General features: G+C 44.6%; 1 protein-coding gene across 2 annotated transcripts in view; it reads left to right on the top strand.

Annotated features, from left to right (window-relative positions):
- The window catches only part of smyd1b (SET and MYND domain containing 1b), a 74,526-nt gene that overhangs the window by 33,783 nt on the left and 17,293 nt on the right, over positions 1-23,450 (top strand). Inside the window, exons 2-5 of one of the 2 annotated variants that reach the window (XM_059963428.1) lie at positions 595-771; positions 1,707-1,920; positions 11,357-11,487; positions 19,124-19,162. In XM_059963428.1, coding sequence (XP_059819411.1) covers positions 595-771; positions 1,707-1,920; positions 11,357-11,487; positions 19,124-19,162 — 561 coding nt within the window. The remainder of the gene's footprint in view (positions 1-594; positions 772-1,706; positions 1,921-11,356; positions 11,488-19,123; positions 19,163-23,450) is intronic. The other variant, XM_059963429.1, reaches the window with a different exon arrangement.

Raw genomic sequence — 23,450 nt, 5'->3', positions numbered from 1 at the left:
TCTCAGGTAAAGTGGCCTTGACGTCTACATGCAAGCGTTTCATCATGAAGAGGTGGATAGATTATGTGGGACGGTGGGTTTGAACGTCCATGGAATGACAGAGCAAGGCTTAGTCGCTACGTGTCATGCTTTACTCCAATATCCACTGATGCTTTGTTTTTGACATCTTGCCATTCATCTTCCGAAATAATTCTTTGTGCTGAATGTTTGTAAAGATAAAAGCTGTCTTTATTTGTCACACGTACATTGAAACACATTGTGAAATGTATTGTTTGCATGAACAACCAACACAGTCTGAGGATGAGTTGGGGGCAGATTACGACTGTTGCCATGCTTCCTATGCCAGCATAGTACGCCCACAATTTACTATCCTTAACCTGCACACTTTTGTAATGGGCGAGGAAACCAGAGCACCCGGAGGAAACCCATGTGGTCATGGGCAGAGCGTATAAACTCTTTACAGACAATGGTGGGAATTGAACACTGATCACTGCACTGGAAAGAGTTACCCTAACCACTACACTAATGCGTCACCCGGGGTTTAAACAGTATCACAGTGAAATGTGGATGCCTCCTTCACTTCTCTCGTTGCAGCCTCACACAGCAGGTGTGCCATGGGTGCTTCAAGAAGCAGGGGAAGCTCCGGCGATGCACCCAGTGCAAGTTCGCCCACTACTGCGACCGCACCTGCCAGAGAGCAGCGTGGACGGAGCACAAGAACGAGTGTACCGCCATCAGGAAGCTCGGCAAGGCCCCCAGCGAGAGCGTCAGGTGAGCCCAAGCTGTTGCCCCTCCTCTTCCCCGCGGTATGGCGGACCTCACCACCCTGGAGGCACAAGGTTTCCAAATGGATGGGAATGGGAGAGGCAGGCTACGTTGAGGTCAACAACATTGCTTAGGTTCTCACAAATACACGGAGTTTAATCTGGTCAAGTCTGAGGTGTTTTCACTGTGGGAGGGCACATGTAAAGGGGGAGTACATTGTTAATGGCAGGGCCCTTAACACTGTTGATGCACAGGGGGATCTTGAGGTCCAACTCCCTGCAAAAGTACCAGTTCATTTTCCTAAGAGGTTCTCTGACATATTGATCTTTATCACGTCTATTGAAACCTACTGAATATTGAAAGGCCTAGATAGAGTGGATATGGAGAAAATGTCTCCTATCGTTGGGGAGTCTTGGACGAGAGGGCACAGCCTCAGGGTATAGGGGTGTCTATTTAGAACAGAGATAATGAGGAATTTTTTCAGCCAGAGGGTAGTGAATCTGTGGAATTCATTGGCACAGATGGCTGTGGAGGCCAAAGCAGAGGTTGGTAGATTCTTGATTAGTTAGGCCATTAAAGGTTACAGGGAGAAGGTAGGAGAATGGGGTTGAGAAGGATAATAAATCAGCTATATTAGAATGGTGAAGCAGACTTGATGGGCCAAATATCCTAATTCTACTCCTACATCTGATGGTCTAAGATTGGTTCCAATATCCTTTAGAGAGAGAGAGAGAGAAAAAGATTTTAATAGTTGTAAAGATTCCATAATAGCATCATTTAAAAAAAAACAAAAATTAGTTATTTTTGTAGATCAAGTTATTGGAATTTGCAAAACACTGCCAGAGTGAGCAATGGAAGCAACTGTACAATTATGCTAACAGGGACTTGGATAAATACTTGTAAAGTATTGTGTGTGATCCATAACTCTGCACCGTCCTTAGACTGGCCTCCCGTATCCTGTGGAGGATGAGCAGAGAAGGAGATATTGTCTCTGAGGATCGCCTCATGTCCATTGAGAACCTGCAAGACCATCTGGATGACCTCAGTGAGGAAGAGAAGCAGCAGCTGACACTGGATGTTGAGGTCTTCCAGAAGTACTGGGACTCCAGCGACCAGCAAGTTGGCACACAGTCCATATCACACATTTTTGGAGTGGTAAGTAGTGTGTATTCTTCAAAAGAAATCATTCCTGACCTGAGCATTCTTGAAAAACAGTTGCTGCTTTGGTTAATTTGATTATACTGTACTTTCATAGAATAGGGAAAAAGGCCCTTCAGCCCAACAATATCATACTGAACATCAAACACCTATTTACACTGGTCCCAGTATGCTCTTGCACTAATCCCCATCAACTTCCCCTGAGGTTCTACCACATGCACACATGTACCCTGGGCAATTTACAGTGTCCATTTTACCTACCAAAATTTGTAGCCAAGTTTGCAGACGATGCACAAGATAGGTGGAGGGACAGGTGGTGTTGGGGAAGCAGGGAGTCTGCAGAAGGATATGGACAGATTGGGAGAATTAGCAGAGAAGTGGCAGAATGGACTATGGTGTAGGGAAGTGTATGGTCATGGACTTTGGTAGAAGGAATAGAGGCATAGAACATTTTCTAAACAGCGAGTAAATTCAAAAATTGGATGTACAAAGAGACTTGGGAGTCCTTTTGCAGGATTCCCTAAAGGTTAATTTGCAGTTTGAGTCAGTGGTAAGGAAGTCAAGTGCAATGTTAGCATTCATTTCAAGAGGACTTGAATACAAGAGAAGGATGTGATGCTGAGGCTTGATAAGGCACTGGTCAGACCGCACTTGGAGTATCGTGAACAGTTTTGGGAAACTAATCAAAGAAAAGATGAGATGGCATTGGAGAGGGCCCAGAGGAGATTCAGGAGAATGATTCTGGGAATGAAAGGGCTGGCGTATTTGAAGCATTTAATGGTTCTGGGCCTGCACCCTGGAAGAGAAGCAGCAGCTGACCCTGGATGTTAAAGTCTTCCAGAAGTACTGGGACTCCAGCGAGCAGCAAGTTGGCACACAGTCCATATCACACATTTTTGGAGTGGTAAGTAGTGTGTATTCTTCAAAAGAAATCATTCCTAACAAGGAGTTTAGAAGAATGGGGGGGGGGGGGATCTCCTTGAGACCTATGGAAGACCTAGATGGAGTGGATATGCAGAGGATGTTTTCTATAGTGGGTGAGCCTTGGACCAGAATGCACAGCCTCCGAATAGAGGTACATCCATTTAGAACCAAGATGAGGAGAAATTTCTTTAGCCAGAAGGTGGTGAATCTGTGGAATGCATTGCCACGGCGGGCTATGGAGGCCAAATCATTGAGTATAGTAGGGGTATTGAGGGCCAGATTCCTGGCGCAGGCCATTGGGAGGAGGCAGTTTAAATGGTTTCTGGTTGGACTAGATGGGCTGAAAGGCCGGTTTCTGTGCAGTACTTTACTCTGACTTTATGACTGTATATTTAAAGTGTAGGTTGATAAGTTGTTTGATTAGCCAGGACATCAAAGATCACAGGGAGAAGGCAGGAGAATGGAGTTGGGATGGATAATAAATCCACCATGATAGAATGGCACAGCAGACTCGATGGGCCGAGTGGTCTAACTGTGCTCCTATACCTTATGGTCTTTGAAATGTGGAAGCAAGCCAGAAACTCATACATTCATGGGTTGGGTGTGCAGGCACCTCACATGCATGTGTGCACACACACCACCAGAGGTCAATATTCAACCCAGGCTGCTGAAATAGTGGGGCAGCAGCTGAACTTTCTGCATTGTTAAGTAAATTAACTCAGAATTCCACTAACTCATGGAACTGCACAACATATAAACCTTCTCTTTCAGCACATCTTGTTCCCTTGCCAACCAAAGTGTCTACCTGAGCCTTTCCCATTTGCATGTACTTGGCCCATATCCCTCTAAACATTTCCTATCCCTGTATCCATCTAAATTTCTTATAAACATTGGAACTACAGCTGGCTCTACCACCTCCTCTGGCAGCTCACCCTCTGTGTGAAAAACATGCTCATGTCTCCTGTTTATTTCTAAGACTTGTTCCACCCTGGACAGTACAATAGTCAGGTTCCCCTCTGCTATCGGTGCTTGTTTGACCACCCAAACTAACTGATGTGTTGATCATAGGACTTGGACGTACGTCCAGTGCAAGCCCTCTTGATTGGCACTCCATCTACCGCCCCCAGCATTCATCCCTTCACTGGTGGCACAGTGTCTGCACTGTCCAGCACCTACAAAGTGAATGGTAGTTACTTGCCTGGGTGACTCAACAACATATCCCAAACCTGTGACCTTTACCACCAAGAGGAACGAGGGCAGCAGATGAACTCAGAACAGTACAGGCCCTTCAGCTCCAATGTTGTGTTGACCCTTTAACCTACTCCAAGATCAATCTTACCCTTCCCTTCCCAGATACTCCACCATTTTTCTCTCATCCATGTGCCCATCTAAAAATCTCTTTAATGTCCCTTATGTATCTGCCTCTACCACCACCCCTAGCAGAGTGTTCCATGCACCCACCACTCCCTGTGTGAAAAAAACTACCTTTGACATCCCTCCAACACTTTCCTCCAATCACACTAAATTTTTGCCCCCTTGTATTAGCCATTTCCACCCTAGGAAAAAGTCTCTGGCTGTCCACTCCATCTATGCCTCTTATCATCTTGTACACTTCTATCAAGTTACCTCTCATCCTCCTTCACTCCAAAGTTAAAAGACCTAACTTGCTCACCCTAAATTCATAAAACATACCTTCTGGTTGAGGCAGGATCCTGGTAAATCTCCATGGACCTTCTCTAAAGCTTCCACATCCTTCCTATAATGAGGCAATCAATATTGAGCACAATATTCCAAGTGTGGTCTAAAGAGGGGTTTATAGAGCTGCAACATTACTTCATGCCTTGAACTCAATCCACACCCCCCCCCGACTAATGAAGACTAACACATCATCACTTTCTTAACAATTCTATCAACCTGTGCAACAACTTTGGGGGATCTAAAGATCTTTAATAATATCAATAATATATTACAGGGAAATATGTATCAGTGTGCTTGCTCTTAGAGTTAGCATGTACTAAGTGGGTTTCTCTGTGGATTGTCACCTTGTCGTGGTGGAGAAGCTTGTGTGGTCCTGAGATCCCGAGACCGATGCCGTCTGGAGCTATGCTCCTGGTAGGGTCACCCATGATGGTAAGGTCGAGGGTGAGGTCCCTGACAAAGAACAATCCAACCAAGACCTCAACGGTAGAACAGGCGGACAAAGTTACTTCGAACTCAATGGCTGTGAAGGCGGATGAAGGCTGCAACAAATCCATCAACACCATTCATCGTGGTTTCCATGCCATTGGAATCAGTTGGTTGATTTGTGAAGCATCGTGTGCTTCTGGGAGTGCAACATCAAGTACACGTTAAACAAGCACACGCACAGGCGTCTTCACTCTGTGATAGATCAATGGAACGAAGACCATCACCCTCGACCTCGAGGGATAGCCACGACAACTAAGTGGGCTGAGTAGCTGTTTTTAAAGTCATAAGAATATATAGAATTGGAGTCACATTTGGAAAGGGAAACAGAGGTTGGAAGGGGAGAGCAGAGTGAAGACATCTCACTGGATAGCTCCTTCAACCATTGGGTACTTTCATAACAGAGACGATTAGAAATTAACCTCATTTCTCTCAGTGGTATTCCCATATCATTCTTCAACTTAGACCAGGATTTCTCAACTGGGGTTCAGCAGAACCACAAGATTGCATGAGAGGTCACTAGGGGTCCTGCAAGAGATTTGATTTAAAAAAAATCTTTTTTGAACTTGGTGCAATGCGTGATGCTAGCACTGGCAGTGGTGGGCAGTGACTGAGCAGTCCTGTTAGCAATCTCGTTAGAGGTCTCTCAGCCCAGTACCCAGTTCTCTCAGGTAGTGTGCAGTCGGATTGTGTTTATTTGATTGAGACCATTCTCAGTTTTTGATGCGAGATAAGGGGAGGCCATTGATAATTGGTGAGTGCTGTATTACATGGAGGGGAGGGTGGTAGGCTGATGAGGAGCATGAGGTGGGTTTTCCGAGCACTGAATGGACTCACCCAACTTGGGCTGTGACATCAGCCTCTCCGTCCCGAATCACTCCCTCCCCAATGCACTGCCAGCTGACTTCTGGGAGTGAGGAAGGTTATCAGTCTCGAGTCTTATTGAAAATGACCTGGAAGAACTGCAGAACAAAAATGAACAGTATTTTGTCCCCCTTTTCAACACAAGTGTATGACTGGGTGGGGGACCCTTTCTCTGAATCTTCTGCTCTGTCTGAGAACTTGACTTTGAGAGAAGAGGAAGAACTTTGTGAGCTGCAGTCAGATCATGCACTTAAGACGAGATTTACTGACTTGCTCCTGGGCAACCTCTGGATTTTTGTGAAAGAAGAGTATCCTGCCATTCATAGGAAAGCAATGAACATTTTGCTGCAGTTTTCAACTTCTTACATGTGCGAGCAAGTTTTTTTTTGGGTTAAGAAGCATCAAGAGTAAGGATATAAATTGTCCCATTTCAGTTGAAGGTGAAATCAACTGAAATGTGTGCTTATCTCAAGTCTGATCCAGAATTGAGTATCTGTGCTGCAAAAAAAAAAAGCGCAGGCCCACACACACAAAATGCTGGAGGAACTCAGCAGGCCAGGCCACATCCATGGAAAAGAATATTGTCAGCGTCTTGGCAGGACTATATTTGAGGCCTACCCTTGAGCTTGATCATGTCACTTAGTAAGAAAATGTATTTTTCAAAGCCTTGTACAAAATTGTCCTCAGCTATATTTTCATTCAAATTGCTTTGGCTTATGGTTTTTTGTAACTTTACTACTCAACAGTGTCAATAAATTTTCATGTTGTAACTAGTATTAATTGAAATCAATTTAGAACCTTTATTAAAATTAGATCTATGGAGCCTTTAGAAAAATTAAATCCCATTTTAGCTTGAGCTGGATATTTAACAGAAATTTATTATGCTTGCCTTATGAGTTTTAAAAATTTATGAAAGAAAGAGATTAATTTCAAGAAAGGTTGGCTAAGAATTCATTCTCTACTCAAAAGAGCATTGATAATTATTAGATCTACAACTTACTGATCGCGCTAACGTACGACAAGCTGTAGATATACTAGTTTTTACGCAGGGGTTCCTTGAGACCTGAAGATTATTTCAAGGGTTCCTCTAAGAGGAAAAGGTTGACAATGGCTGATTTAGACATTATTTAGAAATTGTGCCAATTGCTTGCTGAAGTGGTGACTCTCCCACTCAGTGATTCCTCGTGAAGAGATAGTATAAATTAACTGCACATATATTGTGCACAGACTGCTAAATTCAGACAATTGAATTAGAATGCAATGCAGGAGTCAATTAACTTACATTCAAAGAATTGCATAGAATTTGTAGCAGAGAAACAGTCCAAATAGTCTACACTTGTGTTAAAATTACACATTATCGCTCGCAGTTCTCCAGTCTTTACCAAACTGTCAGCTCTTACTCCCATTCTCTTTTTTCCCCTTTTCTTACATGTAATATCATTTCTTTTTCAGAATGTTTCCAAACTTTTTTGCTTTCAAAGGCATCCTAACTAATCAATGAATTAGAAAACCTCAGAGCTGTCTGCAGTTAGGGTTCCAGTCCGCCCAATGTGACTTCCCCAAACCTGCCAGGGCGGAGAGCGCCATCTGGTGGAGCTCCTGCATAGTCTCAGTTGCTGAGATTTTCAGCACAGGACAGTGATTCATCTGAGAGTCTTCTGGTACAGCACTAAAACACCCGACTCGTCCGCGCTGAACAAGATGCCCAGCTAAGTTAGTCCCATTAGCCTGTTCTTGGCTCTCTAAACATTTCCAATCCATATACCATATAACAATCACAGCACGGAAACAGGCCATCTCGGCCCTCCTAGTCCGTGCCGAACTCTTAATCTCACCTAGTCCCACCTACCTGTACTCAGCCCATAACCCTCCATATACCTGTCCAATTTTACCTTAAATGACACAACTGAACTGGCCTCATTCCACACAGCTATCAGTCTCTGAGTAAAGAAATACCCCCTCGTGTTTCCCTTAAACTTTTGCCCCCTAACTCTCAAATCATGTCCTCTCATTTGAATCTCCCCTACTCTCAATGGAAACAGCCTATTCATGTCAACTCTATCTATCCCTCTCAAAATTTTAAATACCTCGATCAAATCCCCCCTCAACCTTCTACGCTCCAATGAATAGAGACCTAACTTGTTCAACCTTTCTCTGTAACTTAAGTGCTGAAACCCAGGTAACATCCTAGTAAATTGTCTCTGCACGCTCTCTAATTTATTGATATCCTTCCTATAATTCGGTGACCAGAACTGCACACAATATTCCAAATTTGGCCTTACCACTGCCTTGTACAATTTTAACATTACATACCTGGACAAGTGTCATTTGAAATTGTTGAGGCATTGGAGGCAGAATTGATGGCTTTGAGGACAATGTGAATGTAGGTGGAGGGTGATGCACTATCAATTACTCCAAAAGACTGGAAGTAGAGTAAATACTGAAAGGCTTTTATTAATAGTAAAATGGATCCACGTCCATGCTGTATGTCTGTCCAGGATAGTTGGAGGAGCAGTGACACAATCATCTTTATTCAGGGGTCTATGGGAGGAGCCACAGGAGCAGTCAGCAGAGGGGCCTATCTAGGCAAGTCCAGACAGATAACCCAGTTCCAACCTATATACATGGTTTACCACAGAGGGGCAGATAGTATTTGAGGAAGCAGAGAAACTATAGAAGGACTTGGACAGATTTGGAGAATGGGCAAAGAAGTGGCAGTGTTGGGAACTGTATGAACATGCACCTTGGTAGCAGAAATAAAAGTGTAGAAAATTTCCTAAATGGGGAGAATGTTTTTAAAAACCTGAGGTACAAAGGGACTTGGGATTCCTTAAAGGTTAATGTGCAGGTTGAGTCAGTGGTGAGGAGGGTAAATGCAATGTCAGCATTCATTTCGAGAATATAAAAGCAACGGTGTAATTTGGAGGCTTTATAAGGCACCACACTTGGAGTATTGTGATCAGTTTTGGGCTGAGACTGTATTTAAGAGGATTCAAAGAAGGTTCACAAAAATTATTCTGGGATTGAACGGCTTATCAAATGAAGAGCATTTGATGACTCTGGGCCTGTACTCACTGGAATTCAGAAAAATGAAGGGGAAATCTCATTGAAACTTATTGACTGATGAAAGGGCTCAACAGAGTAGATGTGGAGATGATGTTTCCTATGGCAGGGGAGTCTAAGACCAGGGGATATAGCCTCAGAATAGGTGAATGTCCATTTAGAATGGAGATGAAGAGAAATATCTTTAGCCAGAGAGTGGTGAATCTGAGTTCATTGCCAAACCGGCAGTGGAGGCCAAGTCATTGGGTATATCTAAGGCAGAGGTTGATAGGATGTGAAAGGATATGAGGAGAAGGCAGAAGATTGGGGCTGAGAGGTAAATGGATCAGCTATGGTGAACTGGTGGAGTGGACTCGATGGACCAAATGGCCTAATTCTGCTCCTATATCCTATGGCCTTAAGAAGTTATTAAGGCACCAACCTCAGCAGCTTCCTTTGACAGCTCATTCCATATGATTCTGATTCATTTTAGTTTAGAGATACAGCACAGTAACGGGCTCCCTGGCCCCATGAGCCCGTGCTGCCCAGTTTCACCCACGTGGCCAATAACTATAATAACCCAATCATCTTTGGAATATGGGAGGAGACCTGTGCCATGACAGAGAGAACTTACAGACAACAGTGCAATGGAACCAAGTCACTGGTGCTGTAACAGAGTTAGGCTAACGGACAGTACCAAATGTATGGACCAACCAATATGGGGAGAAGTTGTCCCACAGTCTCTTTAGAATCTTTCCCTCCTCACCTTAAACCCACGCCATCTAGTCTTCGATTCCCTTTCCTTGGGAATAAGACTGTGTGTTCATTCTACCTGCACCCCTCATTATTTTATGCACCTCTGTAAGGTCATTGCTCTGTCTCCTATAGGCTTCAAGGAATGAAGTCCTTCCCTACCCAACCTCTCCCTAGAAATCACTTTCAATTCTTGCAGATCTCCTTTGAACCCTTTCTAGCTTATTGATGTCTTTCCCATCAGAGGGTGATCAAAACTGATATAACTTACCACAAGTACATTAGGCATAGGAGCAGGATTAGGGCATTTGAGAAAACCGGCTTGTTCCGCCATTCCATTCAGAAACCCCGTCAACCCCCTTCCTCTGCATTCTTCCCGTAACCGTTATTAATCAAGAACCTATCGACCTCCACTTTAAATATACCGAATGACTTGGACTCCAAAGCCGTCTGAAGTAATGAATTCCACAGATTCACCCCTGGTGACAGAATTTCCTCCTCATCTCCATTTTAAAGGGATGTCCTTCTAATCTGAGTCCATGCCCTCTTGTCCTAGACACGCCCCCCCCCCCCCCCCCCCACCACTATCATGAACATCCATACTCCATTCTGGAAAATGCTCCAGGTATAGCTTTACAAAGACATTCTACAACAGCTTCTCCCCATGGGAGAGTCCCCTCACAATTCCCTGCTGGAATTGCCAATACAAATCTCATGCAGTGGCGGTTTCCAATGCCATGTCTTGCTTTTTGTGAGTAACTGGTGCAGAGATCAAATGGATTTCTAGAGCTAGGGTTCCAGTGGAGACTCGCACCTGTTGGAAGTTTAGCAAGAGTCAAGGTTCAAGATTCAAGTTTATTTGCCATGTGTATATTGAAACATATAGTGAAATGCATTGTTTGCATTAGCAACACCACACCCAAGGGTGTGCTGTGAGTCCATGGGTTGTGTTTGGTGATCGCTTCTGTGTTGAGGTGAGTGAAATTATCCACGTCGGTTCGGGTGCCTGATGGTTGAAGGGTAATGACTGTTCCTGAATGTAATGTGGATATGAACCTAATGTGGGAAACCACAACATCAGAACAGTACAGCACTCTTCTCTTAAGCCCATCTCCCCTACCGGGGCACAGGCCACTGACAGCAGCTTGCCAGACTCCTCTGTCCTGGGCCTGTCTTTCAAGTTATCCCCAAGTGTAGCCCAGCCTCGAAGATAACTTCCTCCCTCGAGGGTAAGGTCTTTGGAGCTTCTGTTGGTGTTTCTGTAGCTTTGGATTTTATGGGATAGGGTTGCTCGGCCCCTTGCCCAACCCTCCTCCTTTCACAGCTGGGCTTGGGATTGTCCGTGATGGAGTTAACAGGATATCAGAGGCATGATGTTTGTGCCAACTGTGCCAATTTTAACTAATCTCATCCACCTGCACATGATGTAGATAGTCCAGAAATGTCAGTGCAAGTGTGGTGGACTGAACAGCTTATTTCCTGTGACTCTACGGAAGTTATTCACATCAAAGAAAGCAGCCTGGGATATCTCAGAGGGCACAGGAAGGAGCAAAATTAGTGCAAATCCCTCTCGAAAGGATTGCAAAATTGATCAAAAATTAGAGAAAGTGGGGGAGTGCAGAATTTTGATTGTGTGTTTTTAAACTGCTTGTGTTTAATTCTTCAGATAAACTGCAATGGCTTTACCATCAGTGACCAGCGTGGGCTGCAAGCCGTGGGCGTCGGGTTATTTCCAAACCTCTGCCTGGTGAATCACGACTGCTGGCCAAACTGCACAGTCATGTTGAACAATGGAAAGTGAGTCCACAAAAGAGCTTTACTGAGATAATGCGGTGAAATCAGCTTTCTGGAGATTATCTTTCTGCAACAGGTCAATGTGTCTGAATAGACAATACTGAACAAAATGCAATGTGAGCAGATGTTAGTTATTAGACCTGTTCTGCATTATCTAACTAGGTGGTATTGGGGGGGGGGGGGTGAGTGTTGTTAGTAAAGGGCCACTCGCTCCTCAAGCCTACTCTCCCATTCACTTGGAGTGCAGCTGATCTGCATCATAGAGTCAACAAGCACTACAGCACAGAAATAGCCTCTTCAGCCCATCTAGTTCTTGCCGAACTGACATTCTGCCTAGTTTTGTTGACTCACACCTGGATGACAGCCTTCCATACCCCTCCCATCCAAGTACTTCTCCAAACTTCAAATCAAATCTACATCCACAACTTCCTCTGGTAGCTCATTCCATGTTTGCGTCACCCTTTCAATGAAGAGGTTCCCCCCCCCCAGGTCACCTTTCACCCTTACCCTATAACCCCTGGTTCTAGTTTCACTCAGTTTCAGTGGGATGAAAACCTGCTTGTATTTACCCTATCTATACCCCTCATAATTTTGTATACCTCTATTAAATTTCCCCACATTCTCCAGGGAGTAAAGTTCTAACCTATTCAACCTTTCCCTACAACTCAGTCAAGCATCCTAGGTTCAAACCCCAGCCTCAGTTCCATAACCATAGAAACATTCTATCAAGGGTATATATATATTAAAAGGTTCTTAACGTGTTATACACAGAGGCGGCCAATAGCCATAAAACAAGATAGACACTGAAAGCTCATACTACCAGACTTAGAGACTAATTCTATAAGCCAATAGAATGGTTGTCTCATATGACAAGATAGACTCTTGACCTCACAATCTACTTTGTCATGGCCTTGCACCTTGCTGACTGCCTGCACCTCACTTTCTCTGTAATTCTCTTCTGCATTCTGTCTTTGTTTACCCTGGTATGGTTGACACTGTAGCTTTCCAGCAGCACCTGTAAGATCGGGATTCGACCCATGCCGCTGTCTGTAAGGAGTTACTACGTTCTCCCCGTGACTGCGCGGGTTTCTCCCGGGTGCTCTGGCTTCCCCCCACATTCCAAAAAGACCTAAGGTCAGGGCTAGTGAGCTGTGGGCCTGCTGTGTTGGCGGCGGAAACAGGGCCACACTTGCGGGCTGCCCAGCACAACCCTCATTGATTTGATTTGACGTACACGTGACAATAAGCTCAATCTTTAAAATGTTCACTACCTCAGTGTACCAAAGTTGTGTAATGATCTGTATGGTGGCATGCAAAACAAAGCTTTTCACTGTTACTTAGTACCTACGATAATAATAAATCAGTTTACCAATTTGCCAATAACATTTAGTTCCTGTCAATAATTGGAATATCTGGAATGAATTAAAAAGCAGAATAAACACTCAACAAAAGAAAGTTGGGGCAGCACGGTAGCTTAATAGTTAGCATAACGCTTTACAGTACCAGCAACCCCGGTTCAATTCCTGCCGTTGCCTGTAAGGAGTTTGTACATTCTCCCTGTGACTAGGTGGGTTTCCTCCGGGTGCTCTGGTTTCCTCCCATAGTCCCAAGTCGCACCAGTTGATAGGTTAATTGGTCATTAGGTATGGATTAAAATCAGCTTGAAGGGCCAGACGGGCCTGTTCCACACTGCATGTCAATAAATTAATTAAAATAAAACAGAGAGGTTAAAGCAGAATGCAGAAATCCCAGGGCAGTCTAATTTGTGTGTGTGAGTGGTTCAACAGTCCCTTGGGACTGAGGGTGAAATGCTTGCACTCCAGTTCTATGGAGTGAACTGGGGACATTGAGGACAAAGTGTGAACCGCAGGCGGAACAAGGGATGACTGCCGGCTTGGGCACTTTGTGCAACGGTGCAGTCCTACCACTTCCGCAGGTCTTCTGTGAGCTCCCAGTACGTGGACTAGAGGTTCTCAATGCCATGTCGAAAGTTCCTTCCCCCCTTTCAAAGTCAAAAGCCAAAGGCAAGTCAAGTTTATTGACATACGTACAAATAAATAAATAAAGTACATGTATGCACAGCATAATACAGGCACGTAGCATCAGGTGCACAACTTTCCACAAAAAATATAGAAATTAGACATAATTTACACGCAATTTTTACAAAACATAATTAGAATTTTTAAGAAGTCAATTTTTGTCGCGGTGGAGGCCGGCAGGATAGACGGACCAGAGGTTAGATGTTAGATGTGCAGAGCATTGAAGGCATGACCGAGCGACATCACAAGACGAGTCATTCTCCACAAGCGCAAGGGCTCCACTACAGCACTAACCAGGTCCCCTTTAAATAATCACAGAGTATGGGAAACCCATGCCAGTCACAATTCACTTGACAAAAAGCACCAGAGCTTAACGGCTCCACCTAAGGTAACACCTAGCAAGTGCAGATGCTCAAGAAACCGAGAAGTCCAAGGTTCTATGGCAAGTTGTGGAAACTTGCAGGGCTCATGACACATTTGAGAGTGAAGTGATCAAAGTGGTCATAGCGTTGTGGTGCAAACATGAAGAAATTTGCAGATGCTGGAAATTCAAACAACAACACACACAAAATGCTGGTGGAACACAGCAGGCCAGGCAGCATCTATAGGGAGAAGCAATGTTGACGTTTCGGGCCGAGACCCTTCGTCATAATGTTGTGGTACTGTGGTCATTGGAATATAGAACATAGAGCATTACAATACAGTTCAGGCCCTTCGGCCCATGGTGTTGTGCCGAACTTTTAACCTATTCTAAGGTCAAGCTAACCCTTCCCTCCTACATATCCCTCCAGTTTACTATAGCATTGTGGAGTTTAGTTCAAGAACAGAGAGGCTGAAGGGAAGCAGCTGTTCTTGTGGGACTTCAGCTTTCTGTACCTCCTGCCTGGTGGTAGCTGTGAGAAGATGGCATGGATCAGATGGCGAGGATCATTGATGATAAGTGTTGCTTCGTTGAGCAGTGCCTCATGTAGATACTGTCGATGGTGGGGAGGGAGGTGCTGGTTTACTATTGTAACATGTACACTGAAAGGCTTGTCTTGCATACTGTTCATACAGATCACATCATTACACAGTGCATTGAGCTAGAATAAAGTAAAACATTAACATTGCAGAATAAAGTGTAGAAGTTACCAAAGGTGTACAATACAGGTAAATGATAAAGTGCAGCTCGTAATGAGGTAGATTGTGCGGCCAGGAGACAATCTCATTGTGGGCAATGTCCAGTCGAGAGTCTGATAACAGTGGAATAGAAGCTGCCCCTGAGCCTGGTGGTATGTGCTTTCAGGCTTTTGTACCTTCTGCCTGATGGGAGAGGGGAGAAGAGACAATATTCCATGTGGGTGGGGTTTTTGATTATCATGGCTGCTTCAGTGAGAAGTGTAGACAGTGTCCACGGAGGGGAGGCTGGCTCCTGTGCTGAGCCACGTCCACAACTTTCTGCAGTTTCTTGTGGACACTTGCAGAGCTTTTGCTGCAGCAAGCCATTACACAACGAAATAGGATCCTTTCTATGGAACACTGATGGAAAGAGTCGACAGGCTGACTTTCTTTAGCCTCCCGAGCAAGTAGAGGTGATAATGAGCCTTCTTGTCTGTGACACAGAGGTCATAGGACAGGATGACCCAATAGTCTCTGGTAATGTTGCAGTTTTCAAGGTGGGCTTTGGTACATCCTACCAGGACATAACAGCAATTAGAGGAATTGCTCTTGGGTTCGAGCTTATTGCACAAAAAAATGTTACGTACCAGCTTCTGGTATTCAAACTGATGTGTGTAGGAGTTTTCTGTGCACATACTGACTGTCCTGTTGCCCATAGTCCAACTGCAGCAACACTAATAATACTTTATGGAGATGAAGAGGAACTTCTTTAGTCAAAGGGTGGTGAATCTGTGGAATTCATGCCATAGATGGCTGTGGATGCCAAGACATTGGGTATATTTAAAAAAGAGTTTGATAGGACTTGATTAGTCAGGGCATCAAAGTTTACTGGGAGAAGGCAGGAGAATGGGGTTGAGAGAGATAATAAATCAGCCATGATGGAATGGCAGAGCAGACTGAAGGACTGAATGGCCTAATTCTACTCCAATGTCTCATGGTCTTAAGGTCTAAGTGCTGTAGAAATCCAGGTATCCTTCCTCTTGTGCTCTGGTACCCAAAGACCTATTGGTGAAGCATGTAGTGCTCACGTGGGGCCAGCAGTAGCGGTGATGGATCTGACAGGAATCTTGGGAAGGTTGTATTATGCCCCTGAAATCTGACATTGGGATTGTTCTGGGTCATGGGTGCATATTGGAACATGACAGTCGGAGTGTGTTGGAGCATTGTAAAGGGAGGGGTAGATGATTGGAAACAGCCCTCTCCTCTCCTACCCACATCCACAAGCCAGAAACCTCATACAGGTCCTCTCCAGGTTATTACCAGCTGACTTAAGTACAGCCCATACATATGGTTTTACCAGCTGCTACAGAACTGCAGGCACCTTCTCCCTTGTGGCAACTTGCTTTGTGGGCTGAGGGACCTGATCTAGCTCCTGTGTTTTATTTTTGTGCTCTTAATTCTGAATGGTTGCATTAAACTCCCTGGCTTGCCTTTGCATTGCCCTTAGCTAGCCAATGATTTTTAGTTAAATTGATTACCATATAAACCATATAACAATTACAGCACAGAAACAGGCCATCTTGGCCCTTCTAGTCCATGTCGAACGCTTACTCTCACCTAGTCCCACCTACCTGCACTCAGCCTATAACCCTCCATTCCTTTTCTGTCCACATACCTATCCAATTTTACTTTAAATGACAATATCGAACCTGCCTCTACCACTTCTACTGGAAGCTCGTTCCACACAGTTACCACTTTCTGAGTAAAGAAGTTCCCCCTTGTATTACCCCTAAACTTTTGCCCCTTAACTCTCAACTCATGTCCTCTTGTTTGAATCTCCCCTACTCTCAATGGAAAAAGCCTATCCACATCAACTCTATCTATCCCCCTCATAATTTTAAATACCTCTATCAAGTCCCCCCTCAACCTTCTATGCTCCAAAGAATAAAGACCTAACTTGTTTAACCTTTCTCTGTAACTTAGGTGCTGAAACCCAGGTAACATTCTAATAAATCTCCACTGTACTCTCTCTATTTTGTTGACATCTTTCCTATAATTCGGTGACCAGAACTGTACACAGTTACTGGACAGTACATTTCTGACATGGCTATCTGATTAGGCTATGAAAGGAAAGGAACCCTGTCCCTTTTCGAGACTAGGTGTAGAGGTCGTAAGTTAAGGGTGAGAGGTAGAATATTTCAGGACAGCCCGAGGGGCAATTTGTTCACTCAGACAATGGTGCGACAGTGGAATGAGCTGCCGGCAGAAGTGGTGGATGTGGGCTCAATTTCATCGTTTAAGAGAAATTTGGATAAGTACATGGATGGAAGAGGTATGGAATGCTAAGGTCCAGGTGCAGGTCAATAGGACTAGACAGAATGATAGTATTGGCTAGATGGGCCAAAGGGCCTGTTCCTGTGCTGTAGTGCTCCATGACACCATGATTCTGTAACCCGGGGAAGACCCATATTGACATTTGCTCCTGGGATCACTAACATTTATCTCCAAGGTGACAATCGATGAAAGGCTGCAGTTTCAAAATGTTGTGCTCCCTTCACTTTGACTAATTAATGACACACATTGTTCTGTTCAAGTCACTGACAGATCAAACATCTAATTCAGAATGTGGACCAGTGGAGATTGGAGGACCTGTGGGAACACCACAATCAAAATCTGGATCCTATCCTGATTCCCGTGAAGGGTCCTCAGGAGCATGGATCCTGAGGTCAAGGGTTAACTACCATCTGAGCCAAGATAAACTATTTTAGCAATAGGCAACGAACAGACAATTGGACTTCTAGATCCACATGGGTTCCTAGTGAAGCCCCAGAAAAGTAGAACACATCTCTGATTCCAAGTGATATTTAAAAGGGAAACATTTACAAAAAACCCCACAAAATAAGCGACACACGCAAAATACTGGAGGAACTCAGCGAATCAGGCAGCATTTATGGAGGGGAATAAACAGTCAATATTTTGGGCCTTGACCTTTCGTTAGGACTGGAAAGGAAGGAAAGTGAAGTCAGAATACAAAGGTGAGTGGAGGGGAAGGAGTACAAGCTGGCAGGTGATGGGTGAGACCAGGTGAAAGGGAAGGTGGGTGGGTGGGATGAAGTAAGAAGCTGGGAGGCGAGAGGTGGATGAAGTAAAATGCTGAAGAAGGATCAATTTGATAGGCAAGGACAATAGACCATGGAAGAAAGGGAAAGATGCCCATCTTCTTATTCTGGCTTCTTCTCCCTTCTTTTCCAGTCCTGATGAAGGATCTCAGCCTGAAACGTCATATCCGTAGATGCAGCCTGACCTGATGAGTTCCTTCAGAATTCTCTGTGTGGTCATCTTAAACTCAGCTGCCTGCATGTTCTCCTGGTCAACATACCAGGATGCTCACTGGCATCGTTAACTTGCTGACCTGAATAAAATGTTGTCTTTTCGCAGTCCCTCGACCTCTCCCCCTCCCTTTGTCAGCTCTTCCAGCCCAACACCCCTCCTGGACATTCACATTCCTCCCAACCCGGCCTCTTGTGCATTCCTGAATCTAATTGCTCTGCTTTTGGTAACCACACTTTCAGCAGTTGGGTCTTTGAGGCACCATCAATAACTCTCGGAGACGTGGGTTAAGGTTGGCTTTTATTGGCTGGAAGAAAGCACAAGCAGCAAGTGACCACCACACAACATCCTGGAGACCGAGGAAGGGTCTGTGTCTCCAATCGCCTTTATACCGGGGTCCATGGGAGGAGCCACAGGAGCAGTCGGGGGGGGGGGGGGGCGTGTCCAGACAGGTATATGTAGTTCACCACAGTCTTGTACTCTGGAAATTCCATCATGGACCCCTCCCACTCACTTTCCAGCTCAAAGATCCTGCTATTTGATCAACAGAGAACTTTACAGCACAGTACAGGCCCTTTGGCCCACAACAGTGAGCTGACATCTTAATCTATTCTAAGATCAACCTGACCCTTCTTTCCCACATAGTTCTCCATTTTTCTATGATCCATGTACCTATCTAAGAGTTTCGTAAATGTCCCTAAGGTATCTGCCTCTATCACCACCGCTGGCAGCACATTCCACACACTTACCATTCTCTATGTAAAAAAGTTACCTCAGACATCACTCCCATAGCTTCCTCCAATCTCCTTAAAATTATGCCCTCTTTTATTAGTTATTTCCATCCTGGGAAAAATTCTTTGGCTCTTACGATCAAGTCGCCTCTCATCCCCCCGTCTCCAAAGAGAAAAGTCTACCCAATTAATACATGCCCTCCAATCCAGGTAGTATTCTGTTAAATCTCCTCTGCACCCGCTCTAATTCTTCCACAGCTGTTGCTCACTGATGCCTATTTCTCATTACCATAGCCCGGCGCTATAATTGGTTAAAGGGCTCTCCTTCTCAGTATCCTGGGAAATGTTGCCATGTTAAAGATGTTCTGAAAATGTAATTTGCGCCGTATGAATTATTTTTCCTTTGGTTGTGAAATGTGGATTTCGATTTTTGTCTTCCAGTCACGATGCGGTTAACTCAATGTTCCACACACAGATGAGGTGGGTCAAGCCACGGTTGTTATTTGTTTTCTCCCCCTGTGCTGCTGTCCAACATTAACACTGCACCACTTAATACTTACCTTCTGCAGTGGCCTCTACTTCTTCTAATCACAATTCTCCTAGCCAAATGGAACCTCTGGAAAATACACCCCATCACAATCTGAGCGGGCGATGAAAGTGAATCAAATCAAAACAGGCAGCATGTCTCAAAAATAGTTTTCTTTAGTCACCAAGACAGTCAGCTCCTGAAGAGAAAGAGTCTGATGGTCTGAGCTGGGAACCTATGTCATAGTGGGTGGAGAGACTGGAAAAACTAGATTGCTTTGACTGAGAGGGATGGGGAGGGTCAATGCAGAATGAGGAAATGGTGTACAGACTTAAAGATTAGATTTATTTGTCACATGCACGTTGAAACATCAAGACATGCAGTGAAATGTGTCGCTTGTATCTACAGCCAACACAATCCGAGGATGTGCTGGAAGAAGCTCGCAGATGTTGCCATGGCTTAAATGCCAACATAGCATGCCCACAACTTACTAACCCTAACCCATATGTTGTTGGAATGTGGGGTAAAACCAGAACACTGGGGGGAAACCCACGCTGTTAGAGGGAGAATGGACAAATTCCCTACAGGCCGTGATGGGAATTGAACCTCGGTCGCGGCTGCTGTAAATTGTTACACTATGGTAGATGTGCCGTGAGAAATGCAGGATAGCGGTAAAGGATTGGATGCAGAAGATCGTGGGGTGGTGGGGGGCACAGGGGGTACGGAGAGGGTGTGGATACAGGGCTTTGGGTACAGAGGGTTTTGGAGAGGTGTCGGTACAGGGGGATGGAGTGAGGAGGATGTACAGAGGTACTGTGTGCAGGGAAGGGTACGTGTTGGCGAAGGGTGTGCAAACTTTGGTATAGTGAGAGAGTTGAGGGATACTGAGGCAGTGATTAAGGGACAGGACGATGTGGGGATGGGGTGTTGTGAATGGGGATTCAGGTTCCACATTGAGTGGTGATACTGGCCAGAAGCATGGAAGAAACTGAACACACTCCCCTGTTGATCCCCATTTACAGACTTTAGCCACCTGTAGTCAGCCTTTCCGTCCTGTCTTTCTCCTGATTGCTTCACTCCCTATTTTCCTGTTTTATTTTTGAATTGGATGTTTTTTCTGATCGCAAGTTCTGCATCTGAAGTGATGGTGAGTGTAAAAAGGGATGGGCACCCAGCACTGACTATGACGTTTCGAATTCGGCTAAAATAAAGGCACAACCGGCTCAACCTAGCCTGCAGAATGTGCTGTGCCACATTGGTTGTTTGTTGCTGTGATTCATCTTACGTTCTCTGCCTGTATCTTTAAGCTACTTTCACCCTTTAATAATGTAACTATTTTATTTCAACAGCTTAGGCTAAAATCAAAGCTGAAAAGCAAAGGGTCTCCCCTACTCCATCGCATAAACTCGGATGTTCAGAGCATTCAATTCATAACCAGATCACAGGAATAAATATCGTACATTCAGCTTGACAGCAAACAATCTGACCTAGAAAAGCACCCCACCTCAGAGTGGCCCATTTAGTCAGACTAGAACATGAGAGAGATGTAGAGGGTGCCCTGTTCAGGAGGGTTTGTAAGGGTGGCCTGACTCAGAAATTACTTATCTATAAATCCCAAGAACGCACGATCACTTCCTTGCTTCCCCTGTGAGCTTGCTGTGTGACACTGCACTTCCTTCTTGACAACAATGGTTAGACTTTGAACATAAGAACATAAGAAATAGGAGCAGGAATAGGCCCTCCGGCCCATCGAACCTGCCCCGCCATTCAATAAGATCATGGCTGATCTGTCCGTAAACTCAGCTCCATCTATCTGCCTTTTCCCCATAACCCTTAATTCCCTTACTATCTAAAAACCTATCGGTGTTTTAAATATATTTAGAGAAGAAGCCTCAACTGCTTCCCTGGGCAGAGAATTCCACAGATTCACCACTCTCTGGGAAAAACAGTTTCTCCTCTTCTCCGTCCTAAGTCTTCTCCCCTGAATCTTGAGGCAATGTCCCCTAGTTCTCGTCTCACTTACCAATGGAAACAACTTTCCTACTTCTATCTTATCTATCCCTTTCAAAATTTTGTATGTGTCTATAAGATCCCCTCTCATTCTTCTGAATTCCAGAGAGTATAGTCCCAGGCGACTCAATCTCTCCTCACAGGTTAACCCCTTCATCTCTGGAATGAACCTGGTGAACCTCCTCCGCACTGCCTCCAAAGCCAGTATATCCTTCCTCAAGTATGGAGACCAGAAATGCACAGAGTACTCCATGTGTGACCTCACCAGTACCCTATATAGTTGCAGCATGACCTCCCTGCTCTTGAATTCAATCCCTCTAGCAATGAAGACCAACATTCCATTTGCCTTAACAACCTGTTGTGCCTGCAAGCACTTCATTGGCTGAATGTGTGTTGGACATCATGAGGCAGAATCCAAATCACAATCAGATTTAAGATCAAGAAATTTGTTGTTTTACAGCAGCAGTGCAGCGCAATACACAAAAAGTATAACTTACAATAAAAATATAAATATTGCACAGTATAAAAATAAATTAAGTATGTAATGCAAAAAGAAATCAAAAATAGTGAGGTGGTGTTCATGAATTGGTTCATTGTCCCCTCAGAAATCTGATGGTGGAGGGGAAGAGACCATACCTAAAGCATTGAGTGTATCTTCCGGTTCCTGTTCCTCCTCCTTAAGGGCAGTAATAAGAAGAGAACTTGTCTTGGGTGGTGGGGGTCCTTAATGATGGATGCCGCCTTTCTGAGGTATCACCTTTTGAAGGATGTCCTCGATGTTGGGGAGGTTAGTGCCCATGATGGTGCTGTAACTTTCTGCAGCCTTTCCCGATCTTGTGCAGTGCCCTTCCATACCAAGCGGAATAGTCTCCTCAGTACATCTGTAAAAATTTGTTCAGAGTTTTTTTGTGACATACCAATGCTCCTCAAGCTCCTAATGAAAAGTAGTCACTGTTGTGGCTTCTTATTGGTGGAATCATTATGTTGGGCCCAGGATAGATCTTCAGAGATGTCGACACCAGGAACTTGGCACTCTATTGTTGCACTCTAAGGAAGCATTAATTCCTTCCATAATAGTCATGTTGACTAAGTATTGCTTTGACTTCATGCACCTTGACCCAATAGTTATTCATATAATGTTACACGTATTATACTGTAAGCATTATTTGCCATCAGTTGTCAATGACTGCTGACTGTACAGAGGATTCTGACCGTGGATAACAAATTTCTCGTCACATGCCGATGATAATAAACCTGGTTCTGATTCTGGGCACACTGGATGTATTCTCAGAGAATGTTGGCCCACTGAATCAACAGCAATCACCAAGAACAGCTTCTGTTTAACAGAAAGTGATGTTCCTTCCCTCCCGTGGCACTGCTGCCTCACCGTTTTAGCAACCCGCGTGCCGTTCTGACTTCTGGTTCAGCTTATGTGGAGTTGAAGCTCTACTTGTGACCGTGTGCGCTTACTCCCCTATGCTAAAGTTAATTCACCCCTGCAAATTGTCCCTAGAGTGCGGGTCAGTGGCTGAACTTGGAGAAGAGAGGGTTGACGGGAGTGCAGGGAGAATAAAAGTGGGATCAGTGTAGAATTATGGATGTGTGCCCATATTACGTCGTTTACGAAAGAAGACCAATCCTAAGAAAACATGGTGATTCCAATTCAAAAGCCTCAAGAACAAAGCACTTTCAGTCTAAAACATTGAAAATTGTTCCTCTCTCATTATTTCCCTGTACCCCTGCAATTTATTTCCTCCGTCAACTTGTTCCCTTCCGTACACGAATGCACTGAATTGTACATAACACGACAGACCTCAGTATGTGCGCTTGCAACACTGTGTTTCAGACAGAGTGGTCAGCAGCACTGGGACTCCACAGGGGACTGTCCTGTCTCCCCTTCTCTTCACCATCTACACCTCGGACATCAACTACAACATAGAGTCTTGCCATCTTCAGAAGTTTTCTGATGACTCTGCTATAGTTGGATGCATCAGCAAGGGAGATGAGGCCGAGTACAGGGTTACGGTGGGAAACTTTGTCACATGGTGCGAGCAGAATCATCTGCAGCTTAATGTGAAAAAGACTAAGGAGCTGGTGGTGGACCTGAGGAGGGCTAAGGCACCAGTGATCCCTGTTTCCAACCAAGGGGTCAGTGTGGACATGGTGGAGGATTACAAATACCTGGGGATACGAATTGACAATAAACTGGACTGGTCAAAGAACACTGAGGCT

Source organism: Hypanus sabinus, chromosome 3 (genome assembly GCF_030144855.1).
Source record: "Hypanus sabinus isolate sHypSab1 chromosome 3, sHypSab1.hap1, whole genome shotgun sequence".
Taxonomy (NCBI): Eukaryota; Metazoa; Chordata; class Chondrichthyes; order Myliobatiformes; family Dasyatidae; genus Hypanus; species Hypanus sabinus.
The sequence above is the reverse complement of the archived record's forward strand: the minus strand, read 5'-3'. Positions and strand labels throughout refer to the sequence as shown.